The 20,608-nt window shown below is 49.2% G+C and overlaps 2 protein-coding genes across 13 annotated transcripts; one reads left to right on the top strand and one right to left on the bottom strand.

The window, feature by feature from the left end:
- Nucleotides 1-712: 712 nt before the first annotated feature.
- LMAN2L (lectin, mannose binding 2 like) lies at nucleotides 713-20,326 on the bottom strand. 12 transcript variants are annotated; one of them, XM_004006158.4, is made up of 9 exons: nucleotides 20,116-20,326; nucleotides 18,819-18,937; nucleotides 15,831-15,948; nucleotides 14,944-15,026; nucleotides 7,925-7,957; nucleotides 6,355-6,516; nucleotides 6,141-6,255; nucleotides 2,476-2,595; nucleotides 713-2,159 (listed from the first exon to the last, which is right to left on the bottom strand). In XM_004006158.4, the coding sequence occupies exons 1-9, from the start codon at nucleotides 20,300-20,302 to the stop codon at nucleotides 2,017-2,019; spliced, it is 1,080 nt and encodes a 359-aa protein (XP_004006207.2). In that variant the 5' UTR covers nucleotides 20,303-20,326; the 3' UTR covers nucleotides 713-2,016. The 12 variants fall into 12 exon arrangements, with proteins under 12 accessions (XP_004006207.2, XP_060269949.1, XP_027822895.1 ...); XM_060413966.1 differs by lacking the exon at nucleotides 20,116-20,326 and adding an exon at nucleotides 16,163-18,326 and having other exon boundaries at nucleotides 18,819-20,055; XM_027967094.3 differs by lacking the exon at nucleotides 20,116-20,326 and adding an exon at nucleotides 18,246-18,326 and having other exon boundaries at nucleotides 15,831-16,313; nucleotides 18,819-20,055.
- On the top strand, nucleotides 3,375-3,962 carry LOC106991069 (large ribosomal subunit protein uL22). Its single transcript, XM_015094515.4, is given in 2 exon segments — nucleotides 3,375-3,789; nucleotides 3,791-3,962. Coding segments are annotated over 2 exon segments (537 nt in total). The 5' UTR covers nucleotides 3,375-3,409; the 3' UTR covers nucleotides 3,948-3,962.
- Nucleotides 20,327-20,608: the final 282 nt, after the last annotated feature.

The following is a 20,608-nucleotide window of genomic DNA, read 5'->3' as shown; positions in this document are numbered from 1 at the left end:
TGGGCCCCACTCATGACAGGAAGGCTGCCCTGGGGGCTCAGCTGGTAAAGAATCTGCCTGCAGTATGGGAGACCTGGGTGCGATCCCTGGGTTGGGAAGATCCCCTGGAGAAGGGAACTGGCGTGTTTCTAGAACAGAAGGCAAGAACCAAAGCAAAAGCTACACTAGTCAGACCTCACACATGTTGCTCTGAGGCTGGCCCCGAGTCAGGGGCTGGGGGTAGTATACCATCTTTCACGTCTTCTCGCCTTCCTCAGAGCCTCGAAACATTCCTGAGCTAGAATCACACAAAAGACACAAGTGCGGTCTCCTCAATGAGGAGATCTCCCTCCTGCACCCCAGTTCGGGCCAGTTCATGAGCCCAGCCTTGTGCCCCCAACACAGGCGTCTATCCAATCTCCCCTGGAGCTCAAAAACACAAAACAGCCATCAGCTTCCTCAGTTTCAAAGAAACTGGTCTGAAGGCCAAGCCCTGGCGCATGGGGGAGGTCGGGAGGGCCCCACTGTCACCCCACCTGCAGGAGAGACCTACAGCTCATGGGAAGGATGCGAGAAAGCCAAAGACAACAGAAATCACCGCCCCTCCCACCGGCCAAGGGGACCCCCCTTGCCTTCTGCACTGAGCAGAGGGCTCTCCCATCCCAGAAGGGCAAGGGTGGATGGGCTGAAGGTTTAGCCAAACCCACCCCTAGAAGGAAGGCCACACAGAAGGTCACGTTTGGTTTTCATCAGCCACATTAAGACTTTCCCTCGGACTACAGAAGCGCAGGGCTCGGAGAGCTGAGTCCAGACCCTCCAAGGAGAGCCCCACCTGTCAGCAACAGAATCACAGGGCACACAGGCGAGCAGTGCCCGACTCCTCGCCAGGTAAGGCAGTGGCATCAGGGCTGACCCAGAGAGGAGGATGCTCAGGCTCTGCTGCTCAAACAACATTGAACTCTTCCAGGCACAGGTGACGGGGATCCACTGCTCCCAGATTTACAACCACCATTTCCAATCACTTAAGAAAGGGAGGCAAGAGTTCCTCTTTGGGGAGCATCCAAACTGAGGCTATAGTAGAAAGGTTCCTTACATCTTGACACTTTAAGTAGGATTCCAAAAGTTATGAACACAAAACATGCAGCGAAGCAGGCTCTGGAGCATCCAGAAACATTTCCACGTCCTCAGGTCACATGGTAGAGGTTGCATTCGGTGTCAAAACGTGAAGCAGTTTCACAGTTAGTCCCACAGCACCCGTGACATCTCCCAAGCGTCTCTCGACTTCACACATCTGACCGGGGGCCTAAAGAGGCCTAACTGGGAGTGTCACAAACACACCAACAGAACCAAGATCCACCCTCAAGAACAAACGCCAGAGTGGCAAGCCCCTGCAGAATGCCCCTTCCCCATGGCCACCTAACGAGGGTCAGTAACACCCGAGTGTGTCCTGCAGTCCCAGGCCCTAACGGACAGGCAGCCAGGTGTCTTTTCCAGCTCAGCTTGCATCTGCAGAGAATGATGGAAGGAGGGAGAGGCAGGGAAGAGATTGCCATCCAGATCTCCAAGGAAAGTGCCTCAGGTGGACAGGGGCTTGGACAAAAAGCAAAAACCAGTGGCTGGCTGGCCAGAAGGTGTGAGGCGTCACCAGTTTCTAGTCCTTGAAGACTTACAAGTGAAGCCCAAGGGCCCTGTGAGCCCAACAGCAAGGCAGCCTGGGCTCGGTAACTCCTTCCAGTGGTTCTGGCATCACGGCGGCCCAGGTTCTCGCCAGCCCTCTTCACTCCCAAGTGGCGGGACCTTGGGAAAAGGCACATCGCAGTAGCGTCACCCGGGGGAGGCTTCCTGAGCCAGAGCTGGCTGTCCTCACAGGTGACGGGGGAGCCAGCGTCCCTGCCCGCACAGCTCCAGTGACAGAGCCGCATCCCTGACCAGGTGCTGGCAACAGGAGAAGGCCCACCCGGCCGGGTGGGTAGGTCAGCGCGGCTGCTCCCACACCACCCAGGGCACAGTCACACAGGTCGCGGGTGCGGGGGGCACTCAGTAGAAACGCTTCCGACTCTGGTCCTGCCATTTGTTGTAGAGTATGATCCCGATGACAATGGCAAAGACGGAAAACACCAGGGAGAAAAAGACGATGAGAAAGAGGGCCAGGCCGCTGAGGGGAGGCAGCGGGGCTGTCACTGAGGAAGCAATAGAGAAACAGATCAGAAGGAGGGGGACGCTCGGGGAGGGAAGGACCGAGAGCTGTTCCAGTTTCTGGGAGCCGGAGCTCCGGTATACCCTTTCCACACGCCAAAATCTAAACCTAAGCAGCCCTGAACTGCTCATTGGTAACGTGGAGACCAGTGAGAGAGCAGGGGCCAGTGCCCCAGGTGCCCCGGAGAAGAACAGAGGCAAGTCAGGCCCCACTGCTGGGCTGCACGGCCCCCCGAGCCCCCAGCAGCCTTCAACCCCCTGGCCGGTCATGGGGCCCTCTCCCGGGACCTCTGTGCTCACTCTCAGGCAGCTTCATGTTGTCCACTGAGGGCAGGAACACGTCCCGATGCAGCTTCTCCTCTTCCGGGGTCCTCTCCACCGTCAGCTCAAACAGCTTCAGGGAAATGACATCATGGTTGTCTAAAGACAGGCAGAATAACAAAGGGATGACTCAAGACACCCTGAGAAGAATGTCTTGGTTCAAGCTTCTAGTCCACAGTGACCTGAAAAAAAAAACAACCCACCACAAACCTCTTGTTTCTCATCTAAAACTAAGGTCAGGTAACAGGGGATATTCTACATTATCCTATGTATACAGTTTTCATCAACAAGCACGCATCACCTACACACATTTGTCTATTTTATTTTTGGCTGCGCTGGGTCTTTGCCGCAGCACGGGCTTCTCGCGGCAGCGGCTTCTCCTGTTTCGGAGCACGGGCTCTGGAGCACAGGCTTCAGTCGTTGTGGCGTACGGGTTTAAGACGCTCCACAGCACGTGGGATCTTCCTGGATCAGGGCTGAAGCTGTGTCTCCTGCATTGGCAGGCGGATTCTTTACCACTGAGCCACAAGGGAAGCCCCCTATATAATTTCAAAATTGAGAGATAATACAAGAGCTAAGCCCCAATCACAGGTAAGACCTTTCAGGAGACACAGCAGCCCCACAGCTTCCTTTTAACATGGGCTACACACGTGACCGAAAGAGGAGCGGGCCGCACAGCAGCTGTTTAACGGGCCATGAGCAGGGCACAGCTACTGGCCTGGAGCACACTTCCCTTCTGGACTGTGGCTAGCTCTTACCAGTTCCTGTGACTATGACCCTGAATCTCACCACTAATTACCAGAGAAGGATGAAGGAGTTAGGGGCTCATTTTTTTTTCTCTCCCCTTTTAAAGTAACATTATAAACTCACAGATTTTCCTTTTCCGGTAAGCGGCCTGAGGTGACTCCTAAAAATGGTGCGCTATTCACTTGACCCAGAAAACCCCACAAAATCATGCAAATCAAGAGGCTCAAATCTTCGTGTACACTTTAAGAACACTCGTGAAACCGCCCAGGCCATAAAGGGTATGCATATCCGGAAAGCCACCAAGTACCTGAAGGACGTCACGTTAAAGAAGCAGTGTGTGCCGCTCCGCCGCTACAACGGTGGAGTTGGCAGGTGTGCACAGGCCAAACAGTGGGGCCGGACTCAGGGTTGATGGCCCAAAAAGAGTGCTGAATTTTCACTACACATGCTCAAAAATGCAGAGAGTAATGCTGAACTTATGGGCTTTGATGTAGATTCTCTGGTCATTGAGCACATCCAAGTGAACAAAGCCCCCAAGATGCGACGCAGGTCGGATCAACCCCTACATGAGCTCTCCCTGCCACATTGAGATGATCCTTACTGAAAAAGAACAGATTGTTCCTAGACCAGAAGAGGAGGTTGCACAGAAGAAAAAGATATCCCAGAAGAAACTGAAGAAACAAAAACTAATGGCCAGGGAATAAATGCTGCAAAAAATAAATGCAAATAAAAGTAAAATTGTTGGTTGTCTTAATTAGTAAATGTATTTCAAGCGTTAGCAAAAAAAAATAATAATAAAAAAATTAAAAAAATAAACTCACAGATTCAAACATATTTGATGTGTTTCAATCACTGTGTTTCAATCATGACTGCAGCCATGAAATCAAAAGACGTTTGCTCTTTGGAAGAAAAGCTATGACAAACCTGGACAGCTTATTAAAAAGCAGAGACACCATTTTGCCAACAAAGGTCCATATAGTCAAAGCTATGGTTTTTCCAGCAATCCTGTACGGATGTAAGAGCTGGACCATAAGGAAGGCTGAGCACCAAAGAATTGTTGCTTTTGAACTGTGGTGCTGGAGAAGACTCTTGAGAGTCCCTTGGACAACAAGGAGATCAAACCAGTCAATCCTAAAGGAAAACAGTCCTGAGTATTCATTGTAAGAACTGACACTGAAGTTCCAATCCTTTGGCCACGTGATGTGAAGCGCCGACTCACTGGAAAAGACTCTGATACTGGGAAAGATTGAGGGCAGGAGAAGGGGGCAGCCAAGGATGAGATGGTTGGATGGCATCACTGACTCAATGGACATGAGTTTGAGAAAACTTTGAGACAGTGAAGGTCAGGGAAGCCTAGCGTGCTACAATCCATGGGGTGGCAAAGAATCGGACATGACTGGACAACTGAGCAACAAGATACACTGAAGCTGAACCTCTTACTGATGCTCAACTCAAACCAACCTTACCCAGGGGAAGCCTATTCAAGTGGACTCCTGAGTCCTTTAACGTGAACCGACAAGTTTTTGATATCTTCTTTGCTTTTCTGGGAAGTTTTTAGCTTGTATCTGCTACCTTATACCTGGCATCAGACACATTCTCCAGGAAGCTTTTATTCCTGTTAGTGGGAACTGGTATTAACAGGCCACAGATATGAGTGCAGAGGTGCTCAGTGCTCCTAGGTTGTTACTGCGGACGGGACTTCTTGCCATCTCTATTATTAGGATGACGTTTACGGCTGTTTGGGCTCTTAGAATCTTTAGCAGGTGAAACCAGGTTAAAAACAAACAAACAAACTGGATTTACCTTCAATTAGGAAAAATGTTTTCTGTGCCAGGACTGAGATTGAACAACAGGACAGCCCACAGTTTCTCCTGGCAACAACGAGCTGAGACCGAGTAGATGCTGCCCGTTTCAGGTGGGCATTTGCCTTTCTGTTTTGACACAAGAAAGTTCCATTTCATACCAGCTTCATTCACAATACACTATATTAATCAAAAGAACCAAAAGTTTCTTTACCTCAAAAGACGTCATGATTGAGGCTTAGGGACATAAAAGAGAAACTTTGGAAACAAGCAGGTAGAAAATCCAGAGAAGATACAAGAGCCTGGTTCTGCTCATGTCACGTAAGTCAAGTAAGGCAGGAGTTTCAGGGTAACCGGTCAAATGAGCTCAAGAGAAGACAAAGAGCAAACACGCAGAGCCAAGAAACAGAGGGGGCTTTCATGAGAGCAGGGCCGTGGTAGAGACACGGGTCCGAATGCAGCGTTCGCCACGCTGGTAATTTACAGAGGCGTCTGCACACCCGACACGGCCAAAGTCGAGCACACGGTCAAGACTCTGTACTCCCAGTGCAGAGGACTGATTGGGGAACTGAAATCCCACATGTCTTTGGGCAACTAAGCCCAAGAGCCACAGCTACCGAGCTTGCAAGCTCTGCAGTCCACACGCCACATCAAGAGAAGCCCCAGTGCAGCCCAACTATAAATAAATAAATAAAATGTAGGTTTTATTAAAAAAAAAAAAAGAAGAAATCTGAGCACAAAAGAGTTTGGGGGTCAGTCAAGGAGAAGCTTTGCGAGGAGAAGGGGAAGTCAGCGTATCGGGTGAAGGGACCTGCCTGCAGAAACAGGCACAAGAAAAAGGAGAGCACAGACTGGAAGCACCGGCTTGATGAAGAGGCGAGCACTGCCTGCTGTTAGCAGCAAACCTCTCCCAGATACAACTGTGCGAGACGACTCCAGGCCTGGGCAATCTGGGCTCTACGCACAAGAATGCAAGAAGGGGAGCCCTCGTGGGCACCTGCTTGCCAGAGCTCTGCCCCGCTGGCTCTCACGCCCGGGCCTGTCTTGTGAGACATGACCTGAGTTAGGGCCAGTAAGGAGCGCGCAGGGCAGTACCTGAGAGATCGCCCGTGATGGACGAGGTGCCAAAGTAGTAGCCCCGGGGCAGGCGGACCCCCGGCACCTCGATGCAGTCCCTCCACTCGTGCTTGCCGTCGATGTCCATCATGATCTACAACACAGAGGCGGTGGGGGCAAGTCAGGGCTGGGCCCCGGCAGCGGAGCGAGACAGCCGCACTGCCGACGGGCGACACCCGGGACGGGGACTCACCGTCAGGTGCCTCTTGACATAGCGGATCACAAGGAAGGTGTCGTAATGGAGGTTGCGGACGATGGCTGTGCAGCCCCCCAGCTCTGTAGGCCGCCCATCCCGCTCGTGATCGTAGCTGAGAGAGCCGTTGTTCACCATGGCTGAGATGTAGGGGAACACCCGCTGGGAAGGCAGGGGAGGCAAAGCAGAGGGCGGTGAGGAAGAGCTCGCAGGAACGCCTGTGCCAACAGTGACAGGACTTCTGCACACAAAGCTGAGCTGTTCACGACAGGCCGGACGACCACTCTGCCTTGTCACTAGCAGCCTCGGAGAGCCCACGCTCAGAGGGTCACTCGAGGAACAAGGCCCGGAAGTGACTGGCCTCAGCACCTGCCTCCAGGAATCCTTCTCCATCTGGGGTGGGTCCGAAATGGCCCCTCTGACGCCCTGGGGTCTGACTAGAATCCTGCCAGAGATCAGCACTTGGCACTGACATTCCACCCAAGACTGGTTTCCTCCTTCTTTGTACATGCACGTGTGCTAAGCTGTTAGTCATGTCCAACTCTTTCCAATCCTCTGGACTGTAGCCCAGAGGTTCCTCTGTCCACAGATTTCTCCAGGCATGAATACTGGAGTGGGTTAATATGCCCTTTTCCAGGGGATCTTCCTGACCCAGGGACTGAACCCGAGTCTCCTGTGACTCCTGCATCACAGGCTAATTTTTCACCACTGAGCCCCTGGGGAAGCCCCTCTGTGTATGTGTGTATATATACACAGACATACAAACACGTTATCACCAACTGCCATGTAAACTTCTTGAAAAATCACTTATTATGCGTCTTTGTATGTGTCCATGTCCACCATAGCTCTACCTCTTCCCCTACAAGGGCAAGTACTAGGTTGGCCAAAAAGTTTTAATTTTCCATTAACAGCTTATGGACAAACTCAAATGAACTTTTTGGCCAACCTAATATTTGGTGCACCCAAGTATTCTGTTCGAAAATACCTGTTCGCTCAGGGAACTCTTTCCATTTAGGATAGCACCTTTCAAATTCTAACATTCTATAAGCATATGATGAGAAGTGGATCAGGACTCAGAAAGGACAGTGCCAGAACCAAGTGGCCTGGTGGTATTCTCCAGCCACAGGTGACTCTCTTCAGTCAAAAGACCTTCCGGGCCTTCACTACACACACCTTCTCCCAATACTACTCAGTGGGCAAGGTTCTCCTACTACAAGTCTCCCCGGAGCCCACCCATCTTCCCACCTACTTCGGAGACCCTCTCTCTCCAGCAGCCCTTGCGGAGCAAATTCTTCCTTAGAAATGACAAGCTAACCATTTCATAACAAGCCTGGGGCTAAGGCAGTGAAGAGAGAGACAGGGTGATGAGAGGACAGGACACACGAGACATGCCACTTCTCTGGGGAGTTCCTCGTCGCTCTAGACAATCAACATGCAAGATGAAGATGCAGGCGGAACTGGAGACTGGTGACTCTGGAGACAATGGCCACACGGACTGTGAACAGTCGCAAATGCTGGATGGGCACACAAGGGGATCGGGGACGGCCACAGTGAGTCAAGAATCGAGTACCTGGACTCCTGGAGAATACCGCCTCTTCTGGGCCTGAGAGGGTCCAGCAGGTTATTATAAAAACAAGACAGGGCACAGAAGACAGGAGACCAAGTCAGAAAGAAACATCTGTGCAAGAGCTATGACCCAGCTGCAGTGGAAGAGCACCAATCTCAATCCCCAAACTAATCTCAATCCCCAAATAGAATTTCAGGGTCCACGGAGGGCATTCCATAAGTCCTCAGACCCCTCAAAATTATAGGCAAAAATAATTGTAGGCAAAAACACTACGCAAGCAGGTGCTTGTACATTTTCTAAGGGGAAGGTCTGGTGCTGTCATCAGAGTCTCAAGGGGGCCTGTTAGGAAGACCTCTCTAACACGCACAGGGTCCTAAACTTTCACAACTTACAAAAACACCCAGCACCACCTTCTGTAAGCAGCCCTCACTTATGTCTCTGACAGTCCAAAGGTCAGGCCATGAGTTTGTCTATGCCCAGATGACAGTACTTCTGCAGCAAGGAGAGAGACGAGGGTGATAAATATGGCTAGATTCTTCCAAACTCAAGGTGTCCTTGACTGCCCAGCATCTCAGGCTATAGCTCTTGCCCAGAAGACAAAAATCCCACCACTTCAGAGACTATCAAATTAACTCTAATCCAAAGGGGTCATTTACCCTCTAATTGAGCCTTATGGCATATGTCTCCAAACAGTTATTGTTATTCTAACCTACAACATGTGGGCAAGAAAGAGCTCCGTGGGAACGCTGCAGCAGGACAGACGTAGCAAAGTCACGAGGTTCAAGGGTGCTTAGCTTTGCTCCAAAAAAACTGCTACAGTTCTCAGCACCAGCAACAAGAGACGCCTACACAAGCTCAGTTTAGCTCTGCCCTACTGTGGGCCAAGGGGTAGAACCCACAGCATTCCTTTCTCTAATACTCGGTATGTACCTAGTAGGAGCCAGGCACTGTCCCCGACACTGGATGCTCAATGGGAAATAAGACAGGCAGATGTCTGCTCTCATGGAGCTGACATTACAGGGGAGGAGACATACAATCAGTCTTGTTGTTCAATTGCTCAGTCAGGTCCGACTCTTTGCGACCCCATGGACTGCAGCACACCAGGCTTCCCTGTCCTTCTGTATCTCCCAGAGTTCGCTCAAACCCATGTCCATTGAGTTGACGATGCCATCCAACCACCTCATCCTCTGTCGCCCTCTTCTCCTCTTGCTCTCAATCTTTCCCAGCATCAGGGTCTTTTCCAGTGAGTCGGTTCTTCACATTACATGGCCAAAGGATTGGAGCTTTAGCATCAGTCCTTCCAGTGAATATTCAGGGTTGATTTCCTTTAGGGTGGACAGGTTTAATCTCCTTGCTGTCCAAGGGACTCTCAAGAGCCTTCTCCAGCACCACAGTTCGAAAGCATCAATTCTTTGCCACTCAGCTTTCTTTATGGTCCAACTATCACATCCATACATGACTACTGGAAAAACCACAGCTTTGACTATATGGACCTTTGTTGACAAAGTGATGTCTCTGCTTTTTAAAATGCTGTCTAGGTTGGTCATAGCTTTTCTTCCAAGGAGTAATCATCTTTTAATTTCATGGCTGCAGTCACCATCTGCAGTGATTTTGGAGCCCAAGAAAATAAAGTCTATCACTGTTTGAGACAGTGATAAATACTGATGAAAATAGAATAGGTAATATAATACAGAGGAGAAATATACCTGAGGAGACAACATCTGAACTGAGACCAAGCAGTCAGAAGGAATCTACCAAGAAATCTGAGGGCTGAAGAAGCATGAAGTTAGCATCTTCAGAACTAGGAGTGTCTGCAATTCAATGAGTGAGGAACAGGCTGGTGGGAGCTGAGGCGGGAGCCAGACCATGCTGGGTCTTACAGTAAGGGTCTTGGGGGAGCCTCAGACCAGCTCCCCAAGCTGTTCTCTTATACCACTGGTGGCCTATGTACAGGACTACACAAGCAATGAAATGAATCACTGGATGATTAAACTGCTGCCAAACTACTCTTCTACAACTATCATTTAGGACAAGGGAATTATGAATGTGTTGTCAGCAGTTTACAGAAATGGGTTTCGGACGAAGTGCATAACTTCAATGAACAATGAGGGAAAAGAAGGGATTGAAAATGCACTCGGGAGCTCTGGTGATCCCAAGGCTTGTGTGATGTATCAACCCCAGTATCTGGGATCAGAAGTTTAAGTTGTAACTTTTGAGGGAGTGCTGAGAACAGTGATCCTTAACCTAAGGGTCCCAAGGCTGGTGAGGCACCCTTTTTTTAGCACCAGCCAGAGGTCAGCTGGGCCTCACCATGACCTGGGGGAGCTTTTCAACTGCGCATACATGAGGGAACTACAGTCAGAGAGCCTCATTCAGCAGGTTTAGAATGGGGCATGGGACTACGTCTTTTTTAAAAGGCAGGACTTCCCTCGTGGTCCAGCGGTTGAGAAGCTGCCTCCCAAAACACGGGACACAGGTTTGATCTCTGGTTGGGGAACTAAGATCCCACAGCCTTGGGGTAACAACTAGAGAGGTGTGTGCCGCTACTAAGACCTGATGTAGTTAATTAAAAAAAAAAAAAAAGGCACTATGGATGATTGGGATGTGCCAGGCGAATTTAAGAAATATAGCACTAGACAGAGGCCTACAGCTTCAAAGCTGGAATCTGTCCACTTCAGCAACTCATGGCTTGGCCTTCAACTTGACACCTCACATTAACCATAAGTCTTTAAATGCCACTTTAACTTCTATGCCCAGTCAGGAGTTCTTGAAGGGTTTCCTGGGTACCCACTAATTTCACACAGAAGCTAAGTTTCCTTCCTTGGAAAGCAGCCTATATTCAGCCAGAACCAAAGGCAGGAGAGTCACCCTGACTGGGCAAAGGTAGCGGTTTCATTCCTCTTTGAAGAGCCACCAAAAATTAGGAGCTTCTGCCTGCTGTCCAAATCGTGGTTGTCTGAAGAGTGGGGACGTGCTTTTAACCTTTTGTGCTACAAGGTACTATTGTACCTTCAGCACACCTTGAATGAAAAGAGACTCATGAACTTGTGAACCCTATGCTAAAACCCCACAGGTGCAGAGCACACTCGCTGTGACTCACTAGGTAGAGGAAGGGGCATACACAGCCCTCTGGAGTCGGGGAGGCCTGGGTTCTCACTGCAGGCGCCGACTCCTGCCTGTGTGACCTCGGAGATCCTGTTTCCGCACTGTACGCAGGCAGGCCAACACGCAGCTCCCAGGGCTCACATGAAGATGATGTGAGACACGCAGCACGTTTAGCACAGTGCCCGGCACTCAAACGGGGGTCAACAGACATTCATTCAAAGACTAAGTGAATTTCTAGACCTAAACACTGTTTACAGGTGCTCATATGTAAACACAAAACCAAACATATGTTTTTTAGAGCAGGAATTCCCAGACCACTGGCTGTTATGGACCACTAAAAATCTCCAAACACATAACACATTCTGGGGATTAATAGGTTTGCTTTTCCTTGATTTTTTTTTTTTTGCCTATTAAATATGTTAAAATACAATTAAAATACAATAACTGTATTAAAATACAATGACAAGACAGCCATCTAAAATAAACACCAGTTTTAAAAAGAACATTTTAAATGAAAAAAAAAGAAATATTTCATAATAAATAAATAATAAAACATTTCACATTTATGAGAAGTCACTTCACTGTTCCTACTGTCAAACCAGGGAAGCTCTGTTACCAACCAACACAAGTCTATGAACCAGCATCCAGGAGTCACTCTCAGAGCAGGTTTACCAACGTAAACCACACTGCACTTGAGCAAGCTGACCAGGTCTGCTCTCTGGAACCCAGGTGTGAAGACAAGGAGCATGGGAGGGGAGAGGGAGAGCACGCAGCCACGGCAGCACTGCCGAGATGTCTGCAAACGTCCCCGGGGACATCACTCAGCGCTGCGAACACAAACAGCCAGCACTTTCTGCGAGCTTACCCTGTGCTAAGAGGCACGTCTGAGCCTTCACTGCCACACACGGGAATGCTGCGCTGTGCTGTGCACTCTCCGTGCAGCCAACTCTCTGCAACCCCATGAACAGACTAGAGCCCACCAGGCTCCCCTGTCCATGGGATTTCCCAGGCAGGAATACTGGAGTGGGTTGCCATTTCCACCTCCAGAGGATCTTCCCAGCCCACAGATCGAACTCGTCTCCTTCGTCCCCTGCACTGAAGGCGGATTCTTTACCACTGAACCACTGGGAAAGCTCAGTATGTGAATGCTCTTGTTAATAAGAACATAGTTCAACTCTGTGGAAGAGGAGATCTTGTCTACAGTTCTACTTCGGGGAACCCAGGAACCTCCTGAAATTGCATGTAAAATCTTATTGTATTCAACTGTAGCAGAAATACATTTCTACTTCTCAGCCTCAATCCCTAATGACATCTGAGAGCTGGCCAATATTCCTGGGACCTAATTTCCAAAGGAGTGTCTCTTAGAAAACACTGCCTCACCAAGGACTGAGAAAAAACAAACAAACCCCACTAAATCACATCCAAATAGTATAATGAGAGAATTTACAAAGTTATAGAGTTCTTTTAATAATGTAAAAATTCTTTCCACCAACAACGAAGAGAGAAAGAAGGATCAGTGTTTTCATCAACATAAAGGTTGGAGGGAATGTGTTGTTAAATTCACGGCACATTATTGCTTATTCCAGTTTCAAAAGAGGAAAAACAATCATTACGTTAAAAAAATATGGGAAGCACCTCAAACTCAACTTCCAAGCCGGCCTGATCTGAGAAGAGCAGTGAGCTGCTCACGCCACTCGCCAACCAGCTGTTTCTGCGTCCAGGGGTCCTTTATGCCAGCTATATATGGGACTCACCTAGAGATGTTTGAAAAGGTTAAGCTGCCCATCAGACTCTCTGAGCTTGGGGTCTGGAGAGCAGTAGCTTTAAATGCTTTGCAGATAATTCCGAGGGCAGTTGCAGCTGAGGCAGAAAAGAAGTCCCAATTTTAACCACCTGAAACTGATATTTTTGGTTAACATCTACTCTCCTTACAAAACAAGGCCCATCAGATCTGCCCTCTTAAGCAGAATGACTCCTGACTGATGGTGAAATGGAAGCTGAGAGCGTGAATGATTTATTTCTGGGAGAAACAGAGAGCCATGTGTAAAACTCTAGTCAAGCCCTAAAGCCCATGCGTGCTTCAGATACATTTCTAACCACCACTATTTCCTCAGCGGGACTGCAAACCCTTCTCACGACATCCCCCTCATTAAGATCCTTTAGTGCACTTACCCCCTAAAATACTTTTAGCTCCAGACTCCCTGATAGGCACACCACCCTTCAGAACTCGCCCCACCGTGTGCATGGTGAGGGCGAGTCACCTACACTCAAATAGCTCTGCTGCTGGTCTAAACAGTCAGGTCACCTGCCACCCGAGGAGACGCCGCTCAGTCACAGTGGCCCAGGAATGCGCTTGGGACAGAAGAGCGTCAGCAGCAAAGAACGCAAGGTGAAGGGCGGCCTTGGAACACGGGGAGACTGAGGGCCCTCTTTCTCTCTAGCCTCAACTCTCTCTCACCCCGCCTTGTCCCCGTCACTTTCACTGTCCCTTCTCTAACTTCAACACATTAACATACGCTTTTCTATCTGCATCTAATCTGATCTAATTCTGCAGATTTCAAAGTCAATATCACTTCCTGGAGGAAGGCCCCCCACCAGTGAGATGCTCCTGCCAGGTCTTCCAAGAGGACCTCCGCAGAGCCCCCATTAGCACGCTCACATGCCAGAGCTACCGAGCGCAAGGGCCACGCAGACCTCGCTCACTGATTCCCGGGCCAGGCACCTCAACAGTGGCTGATGTCGGGCAGGCTGAAGAAGAGCCCAGAAGCGACACTGAGAAGCAAGTCTCTAACTGACCCACAACGAAAGGTTCCCCTTGTAACTCAGGTCTCACTTTCTACCCCCTTTAAGCCAAACTCTCTATGGAAATGTGAAAAACTGCTGAATCTGGGTGTTGCATAGACAATGATCTGTTCACCCAATTTTTTTTTATACGTTTGAAATTCTTCATAAAGAACTTTTTGGGGAAAAACTAAGTTCTGCTTCCATTTCTAATCGTGCCTTTCTTGCTAAATATTATTTGGTGATAGGATACCCAGCAACAACATGTCCTAATCATTTTCCCACCATCTGCTGGCAGAGTCACCAGGCGGAGAGAGCACACAGGCCTGCAGCTGGTATAAGCAAGTACTAGAGAACCCTATGGTCAGCGAACAAAGCACAGGATGCTTCTGCTAACAGCCAGACTGCTGTTGCTGTTGCTGGTTAGTCACTAAGTCGTTTCTGACTCTAAGTCTTCACTAAGTCTTTCTGACTGTAGTCCGCCAGGCTCCTCTGTCCATGTGATTTCCCAGACAAGAATACTGGAGTAGGCTGCCTCTTCTGGGTGGTCTTTCCAACCCAGGGACTGAACCCGTGTCTCCTGCGCTGGCAGGCGGATTCTTTACCACTGAGCTACCAGAGAAGTCGACTGGATCCTCTACCAGGTTTCAACGAAATGCTGAGATTTCATCAGTTTCTTTTACAGCCTTTCCTAGAGGAAAGGTCTGAGAAGAGGAAGAAGGAAAGGATACGGGTGACGGGGGAGCAGCTGCAGAAGCGAGCTCAGCAGCGACACAGGAAGTCAGGGGAGCGGAGGCACACAGTTCAGCCCGCCTGGCCTAGGAGCCACAGCACCACCTGGCCACGCATGCTCGAGTCTAGTGGCTCCCAATGAGCGCGAGGGAGGACACTGATTAACACCGAAAAGCCCTCATCACGAGGACCACTCCCAAGACTGTGCACCATGAACAACTCTCTTCTAGAAAAAAAAAAAAAAAACTGACACAGACATTAACTCTTGAAGTGCAACAGACTAAGAAAATAGAACCAAACCCCTCACGTCCTCTTCCGTGTTCCCGCCTGAACAACATTCCTAAGGCAAAGGGCTGTGGGGTCAGTTCAGTGTGGCTGACCTAAGCTAGGACACTGGCCATTACCTCTTGCTGCTTCTCCTCATTGGGATAGGTGTCTACAAATACTCCCAGCCCCACAAATTTGTCCATGTTTCCAAACACAGGCCCTAGAGAGAGAGAACAGATGATGAACAACAGTGAAACCAAGCCAAGAGTTGATAAAGGAATAATACATCACTGTGATGGAGGAAAAAGTGAGATTCAAAGGACCCCCAGGCGTCCCTTTAAGATGAGGACACAGCTGTAGAAACGCCCCGTGAAGGGCTCAGCCTGTAACAAGCGTTCAGTAAGCACCTGCAGTTGTTTGTCATTAAAGGGAAAGAGAGAAGGCCAGCGTCTCCTTGCTTAGCACTCCAGCTGCTCCCTGATTTGACCTGGTTGCTAAGGTGCCCCTGAAGAATTCTGCTTCACAAACACTTGTTGATAACTATGCCCCCGAGTGAACCGAATTCCCAAGTTTCTGCTTCTAATTGCAGAAGAGACCAAGTCAGATCAAGCTCAGTTTGTCATATACTTGCAGCAGAGCCTCCCATACAAAAAGGAAAAACAGCTAACTCTTCTTCTTTCTCCTGACTCAGGAGTTCTGAGATGGGTCTCTACTCGGGCCCAGGAGAAACCAGTATGCCCAGCGTCAGTATTTGGAAGGGCCAGTGCTTTCCTTCAGCCAATTGGGCCGCGAAGTTTCAAAGAGAAAGCGGAAGTAAGCAATACACAAGAAACCATCCCAGGATGAGTCAAGGTCAGCTGCTTTTAGGACTCAGACCCCATCCTAGAGACTAGCCAGGCCAGTGTTCATCCAAACATCCAGGGAGAGGGAACACGCTGGCACTGTGAAGTCGTGCCCGTCTCACGAAGAGGGCGTGAAAAAGCAGGCCTGTCACCCCCCCAAGAGCAGCCCAGGGTCCCAGTACCTGGCTGCATCCGATCCTTGGTGTACCAGATGGCCAAGCCATCCCCGTGCAGGTTCTTCTTCCCCTGCCCATGGATTCGGAAGTGCACCTGCAACTCCCAGTCTCTCAGGAAACACGGCTAGAGGGAAAGAGACACCGCAGTCAGAGAGGAGCCTGAGACACCAGGCCTCGGGCCCTCATCCACGGCCTACGGACTTGGAAACACAAACGCGGGGCACGCGAGGCTAAGATGCAGAACCAAAATTTAAGACTTGCTAAGGGTTTGTGTAGTAAAATTAAACAGATTGAGCCATTTATCTGTATGCGGTATTTAATATGAAAAGTGAACACACCTCCCGATCAGTCACCATCTCCCAACAGAAACAGGATAGCATCCCAAGGTTTGAAAAGACGAGAGCACTTCATGTTAGCTTGCTGTGATCCTGTACCCGCCCAGCAAAAGATCTCAGCGTCCAGGGTAGAGGTGGCTGAATTAATACTCATCTGCAATTATGATCACCCCTGTGAGAGAACGACTCTAACAAGCTGGGATCTCAAGAAAGGTCAAAGCCTCATTCATTACAAAAGAAAAAGATAACCTTAGTCATCATGCAAAGGTCTCCAGGAATAATTAACATCTGCTACAAACAACTCTAATTAGCTAGACTTGGCCCTATGCCAAGCTGAGGGGCAACCCAGAGTTCCCACGAGAAGGGATAAGCTATGCCCCCACCAGTGTCAGGCCCTCAGCCAAGGAGCAGAAATCCACCGAAGAAGACACCCCCAGCCCCAGAGACAGCCTCTGGTGGAAAAACACGAAGGAGGTGGGCACTAAACAGACTCCTGTTTTTCTTTTGAACTTTGTATCAAAACCTTGGGGGGAAAAAAAAAGTAGAGACAGAAGTAAGTGGATAATTCAGTGTTCTAAACAGTTGAACACTTTCAAAGAGAAACTAGAGTAAGTATTTGGTTTAGAGAGGCTCCTAGTTAGGCTTCAGCGTGAAAAACGAGGGGAATGAAGAGCAGATAGGCCAGTTCAGGCAGAGGCCCTCCACGTAGATTGTTCAAAAACAAACAAAAAAACCCAGTAGATTGCTCTGGCTCTTGAGCAACAATTATTTTCAGCTTCCATTTTCAATTTCTGGGACTAGTATTAGTACATAGTCAAAAGAAAAGGGGTGTGGACACTTCTGAGTTCACCAAAGAACCCTGAAATCTCCAATAGCTTCCCCTCCTCTGATAAGCCAAGCCCCCAGTTGTCATCTTGGGTTCTCATCTTTCCGCTATTTCGTTTTGATTTCAGGGCAAGAGTGAAATTCAGTGGCAGGAAGCTGCCCCCATAGCCAGTGCTTAAGTATTACGCCTCTGGGAAGACACTGAGCCAAGAAGGGTCCGACGCTCTTGCCCTTGGCCTCGTGTAGTTCAATGCTATACAGCCCTGCTCGGGGTTATGTCTAACAGTGGGTCTCAAACTTTGCTGCACGTCAGATTCACCGAGGGAGCTTTTAAAAATCCAAGCGTCCAAGATGTACCCATTCTAATTAAATTAGCATCTCTGGGGGTGGGACCCAGCCACCAACCCCAAAGGACAACCAAATTGGAGCACTACTGCTCAAACAAATCCATCCTATTCAAGTAACTCAGGAACAATGCTAAGGCTCACTCTGACAGTCAGGTAACACAAAATGTAGGTGACAGAGCATCTGAAGAAGAGCAAGATAACTAGATCCTAGACTAGAATCACTGCTACATAAAAGTGTTGCACAGAGACAGCTAGCAAGATAACAGCAAAGCATCAAGCCTTGGACAGAATCATTGATAATCCATAGACCTGTATCAGTGACTCCTGTAACAGACATGTAACAAACAACAGCGCATTTCTGTAACCATCTTAACTTTCCAGGGCTTTTTCACGTCTATTGCCTTATTTTATTCTCACAGTGACCCTAGTGGGCAAGTAGAAGCAATATGATGAAGCTCATTTGACAGCTGGAGAAACTGAAAACTGAGAGAGGATAAATAACTGCCAGGGCTCACAGAGGGTCTGTGAGACCGCTAGGTTGAGAACCCAAGTCTTTCAGCTGCCAGCCCTCCACCTCTTCTATCCGAACACACTGCCCTGCATTCCGTCCAAGAATGAGCTCAGCACTGCAATCTGGGTTAAGGGGCCAGGGTGTACAAACAGCTCACACAGAAACTTCTCGTCTCTCTGCTTCAGAATTCTCTGCCACATAAAATAAGCAGGAACAAGAAACTGTTCCTTCTTCTGAGATGCACTTATCCACAACCAATGATAAAAACCATGGGAAAGTAAGTTCTTAGCCTCTGAGAACCCAAAAGAGAGTATTCAAGAATGCCAAGGTCACTCCCCAAAGTAAAGTGATCATAAAAGATTTGCAAAGAGCCCTGGAAACCGAAAAGAAAGCATCATCTTACACTTGTACCAAATCACAGTGCAGCCACACCAGGAATACTGCATTCACTTCTTGCCGCCATACCTCAAGGAAGACAATGTCGCTAGAAAAGGCCCAGAGAAGGACAAATAAAATGACCAAGGGCTCAAAGTGGCTTTTACATGAAAATAAAATTTAAAATTCAACTCAAAAGGAAATAACAAGGGGGGGGGGGCGGGAAGGGGGTCAGGGATACTGGGATGAAGCATAGGATAAATTTAAGAGTAGTTTTTCATTTTATAAAGCAAAGTAATTAAATGTGAGTTGACTTATTATCCTCCAAAGTAACACTATCAGGTCAATCAGGAACTAAAGACATTTCAGAAAACTGAATCAAAACCAATTATTTGCTATAATTACGGGAAGAGAGATCATCTCCCTAAATATCTGATTTCAATATGAATGTCATCATAATCTCTGAAATGAAAATACTTCATATTCACAGAGGACAGAATATGCGGGGGTGGGGGCGGGGACTGAGAATAAGTCAGTATGCCACTGAACTTTTTTTTAGTACTTTCTGGGTCGCCAACACAGGAGGGAGAAAGATTCTTACCACCCGGTTCCACAGGGCACCCTGTTTACTTTGCATATCCGGGGTAAGGCGGATATACTGGGTCATCACCATGGCATTGCCCATCAGATTCCACAGGGAGGAACTGCTTGTGCCCACACCTACGGGGAGGAAGTAGATCAGTTCATTCTCTTCAACCCCAAGCCATCTGGAAAACCGCCATGGACCCTCTGAAAGCTGGAGTCATCCTCCGCCCTGCTTCAGGTCCCACCTCCTGTCACTCATCAAATCTTAACTCCTTACCACCTTCCTTCTTTTCACAAATACTGTCTCAGGTGAAGACCCTAGAGCACATCAGAGCCGTCACTTCATCCATGCCACAGTAACCACTGCTCAGATTCATTGTTCCCCATTTTATATGTGAGTAAACTTTAGCACCATGAAAGAAAAAATTTCCCCAGTTATACCAAAAAGAGCCTGACTCTCTGGGGCTCTAGGGCTTAACCACATTCTTTCTTTGAAGGAGAAGCTACTTTCCCCCTTACCTCAGATTATCAGCCCCTTGCAAGTGAGAACTCTGTGTCTGTTACCCACAGTATTAGCAAGGAGAAGGCACTGGAGACATCCTCTAAGGGAATAAGCGATCCCCCTTAGCAGCAGAGTATACTCTCTTATGCTTTGTGTTTTTGTTTGTATACTGTCCCCATATCCTCCAGTAGGGAAACAAATTAAGCCATCTGCACCGATTTGGTCCTCTTTGCAGCTAACCATGTAAATTTGCTGGTTGATGAGTTGTGCCTAGTGGCCTATGTACACTAAACACACCAAAGCTAGGTGTGTTTCATCAGTAGGGCTCCCGGACTGGAGAAGAACAGGTGTCCTCATTGACAACAGAATTTTATCTTCTCAGTGCGGCCAAGTTCTACCCCAGTTCTGCCTCATGCTTTATTTCTCGCACATCCGCAGCTCCATCAGGAGCCCAGCTCACTGCTAGTGGCCCTCAATCATGGTCCACCGTTCGCAGTTCTCTCCCCTGCCCACATTCCACCTGTCCATCTCTAAATCCCCTTCATCCACGCCGGGCGCCAGTGGCATCTGAGAACCCTGCTTCGACCTGCTGGAAACTTCCAGGACTAATTCCGAGGGGTGGAGAGAGAGAAAGCTGACCCCTGCTCTTAGGATCCGTGGCTCCCGAACACAGCCAGAGTCCCCACGGGCTCCCACCCACCGCCGCCAGCTTCCTCGGGGTCACGAAGCCCTTCGCCGCCCCCGCCTCTACGGACAAGCTCCGGTCCCGAAGCCCTCCCCGTGCACGACCACCTCGCCCCCGGCGCCTCACCCTGGTAGGGCTTCGACAGCGAGTGCTCCCGTTTCAAGTACTCGAACGTTTGACCCGCCCCGACTTGCCGTGGCCCCTGCCCAGACCCTAGCAAAAGGAGAAGGAGCAACATCCTGGAAACTTCCCGTGCCGACAAACGCCGCCGCCACCGCCGCCACCACCCAAAGGGTCCCAGGGCCACCGCCATCTTTCCCACCGCCGTCCCTTCATTAAAAGCCCGCCCCGTCCTCCAAGCCATTGGTCCGTGGGACCATCTGCTTCACGTCCTATTGGCTCTCATATAATCCCCGCCCCCGCAGGTGAGACTTTCACCGATTGGCTGGCTTGAGTACCAGTTGCCTTGCCAACTCGCCTGGACTCCCTTACGTTTTTGCATTTATCCTGAGTGCCACTAGGCCTCCTGGCATACATAGCGATTTCCATTTTGTGTCTGCGTTCTAGAGTAAATTTAAGGAGAAAAAACGTTTCTTTCAGCCCCCACGCAAACCTTCTA

Source organism: Ovis aries, chromosome 3, assembly GCF_016772045.2.
Source record: "Ovis aries strain OAR_USU_Benz2616 breed Rambouillet chromosome 3, ARS-UI_Ramb_v3.0, whole genome shotgun sequence".
NCBI lineage: Eukaryota > Metazoa > Chordata > Mammalia > Artiodactyla > Bovidae > Ovis > Ovis aries.
This window is presented reverse-complemented; position numbering and strand designations above follow the sequence as displayed.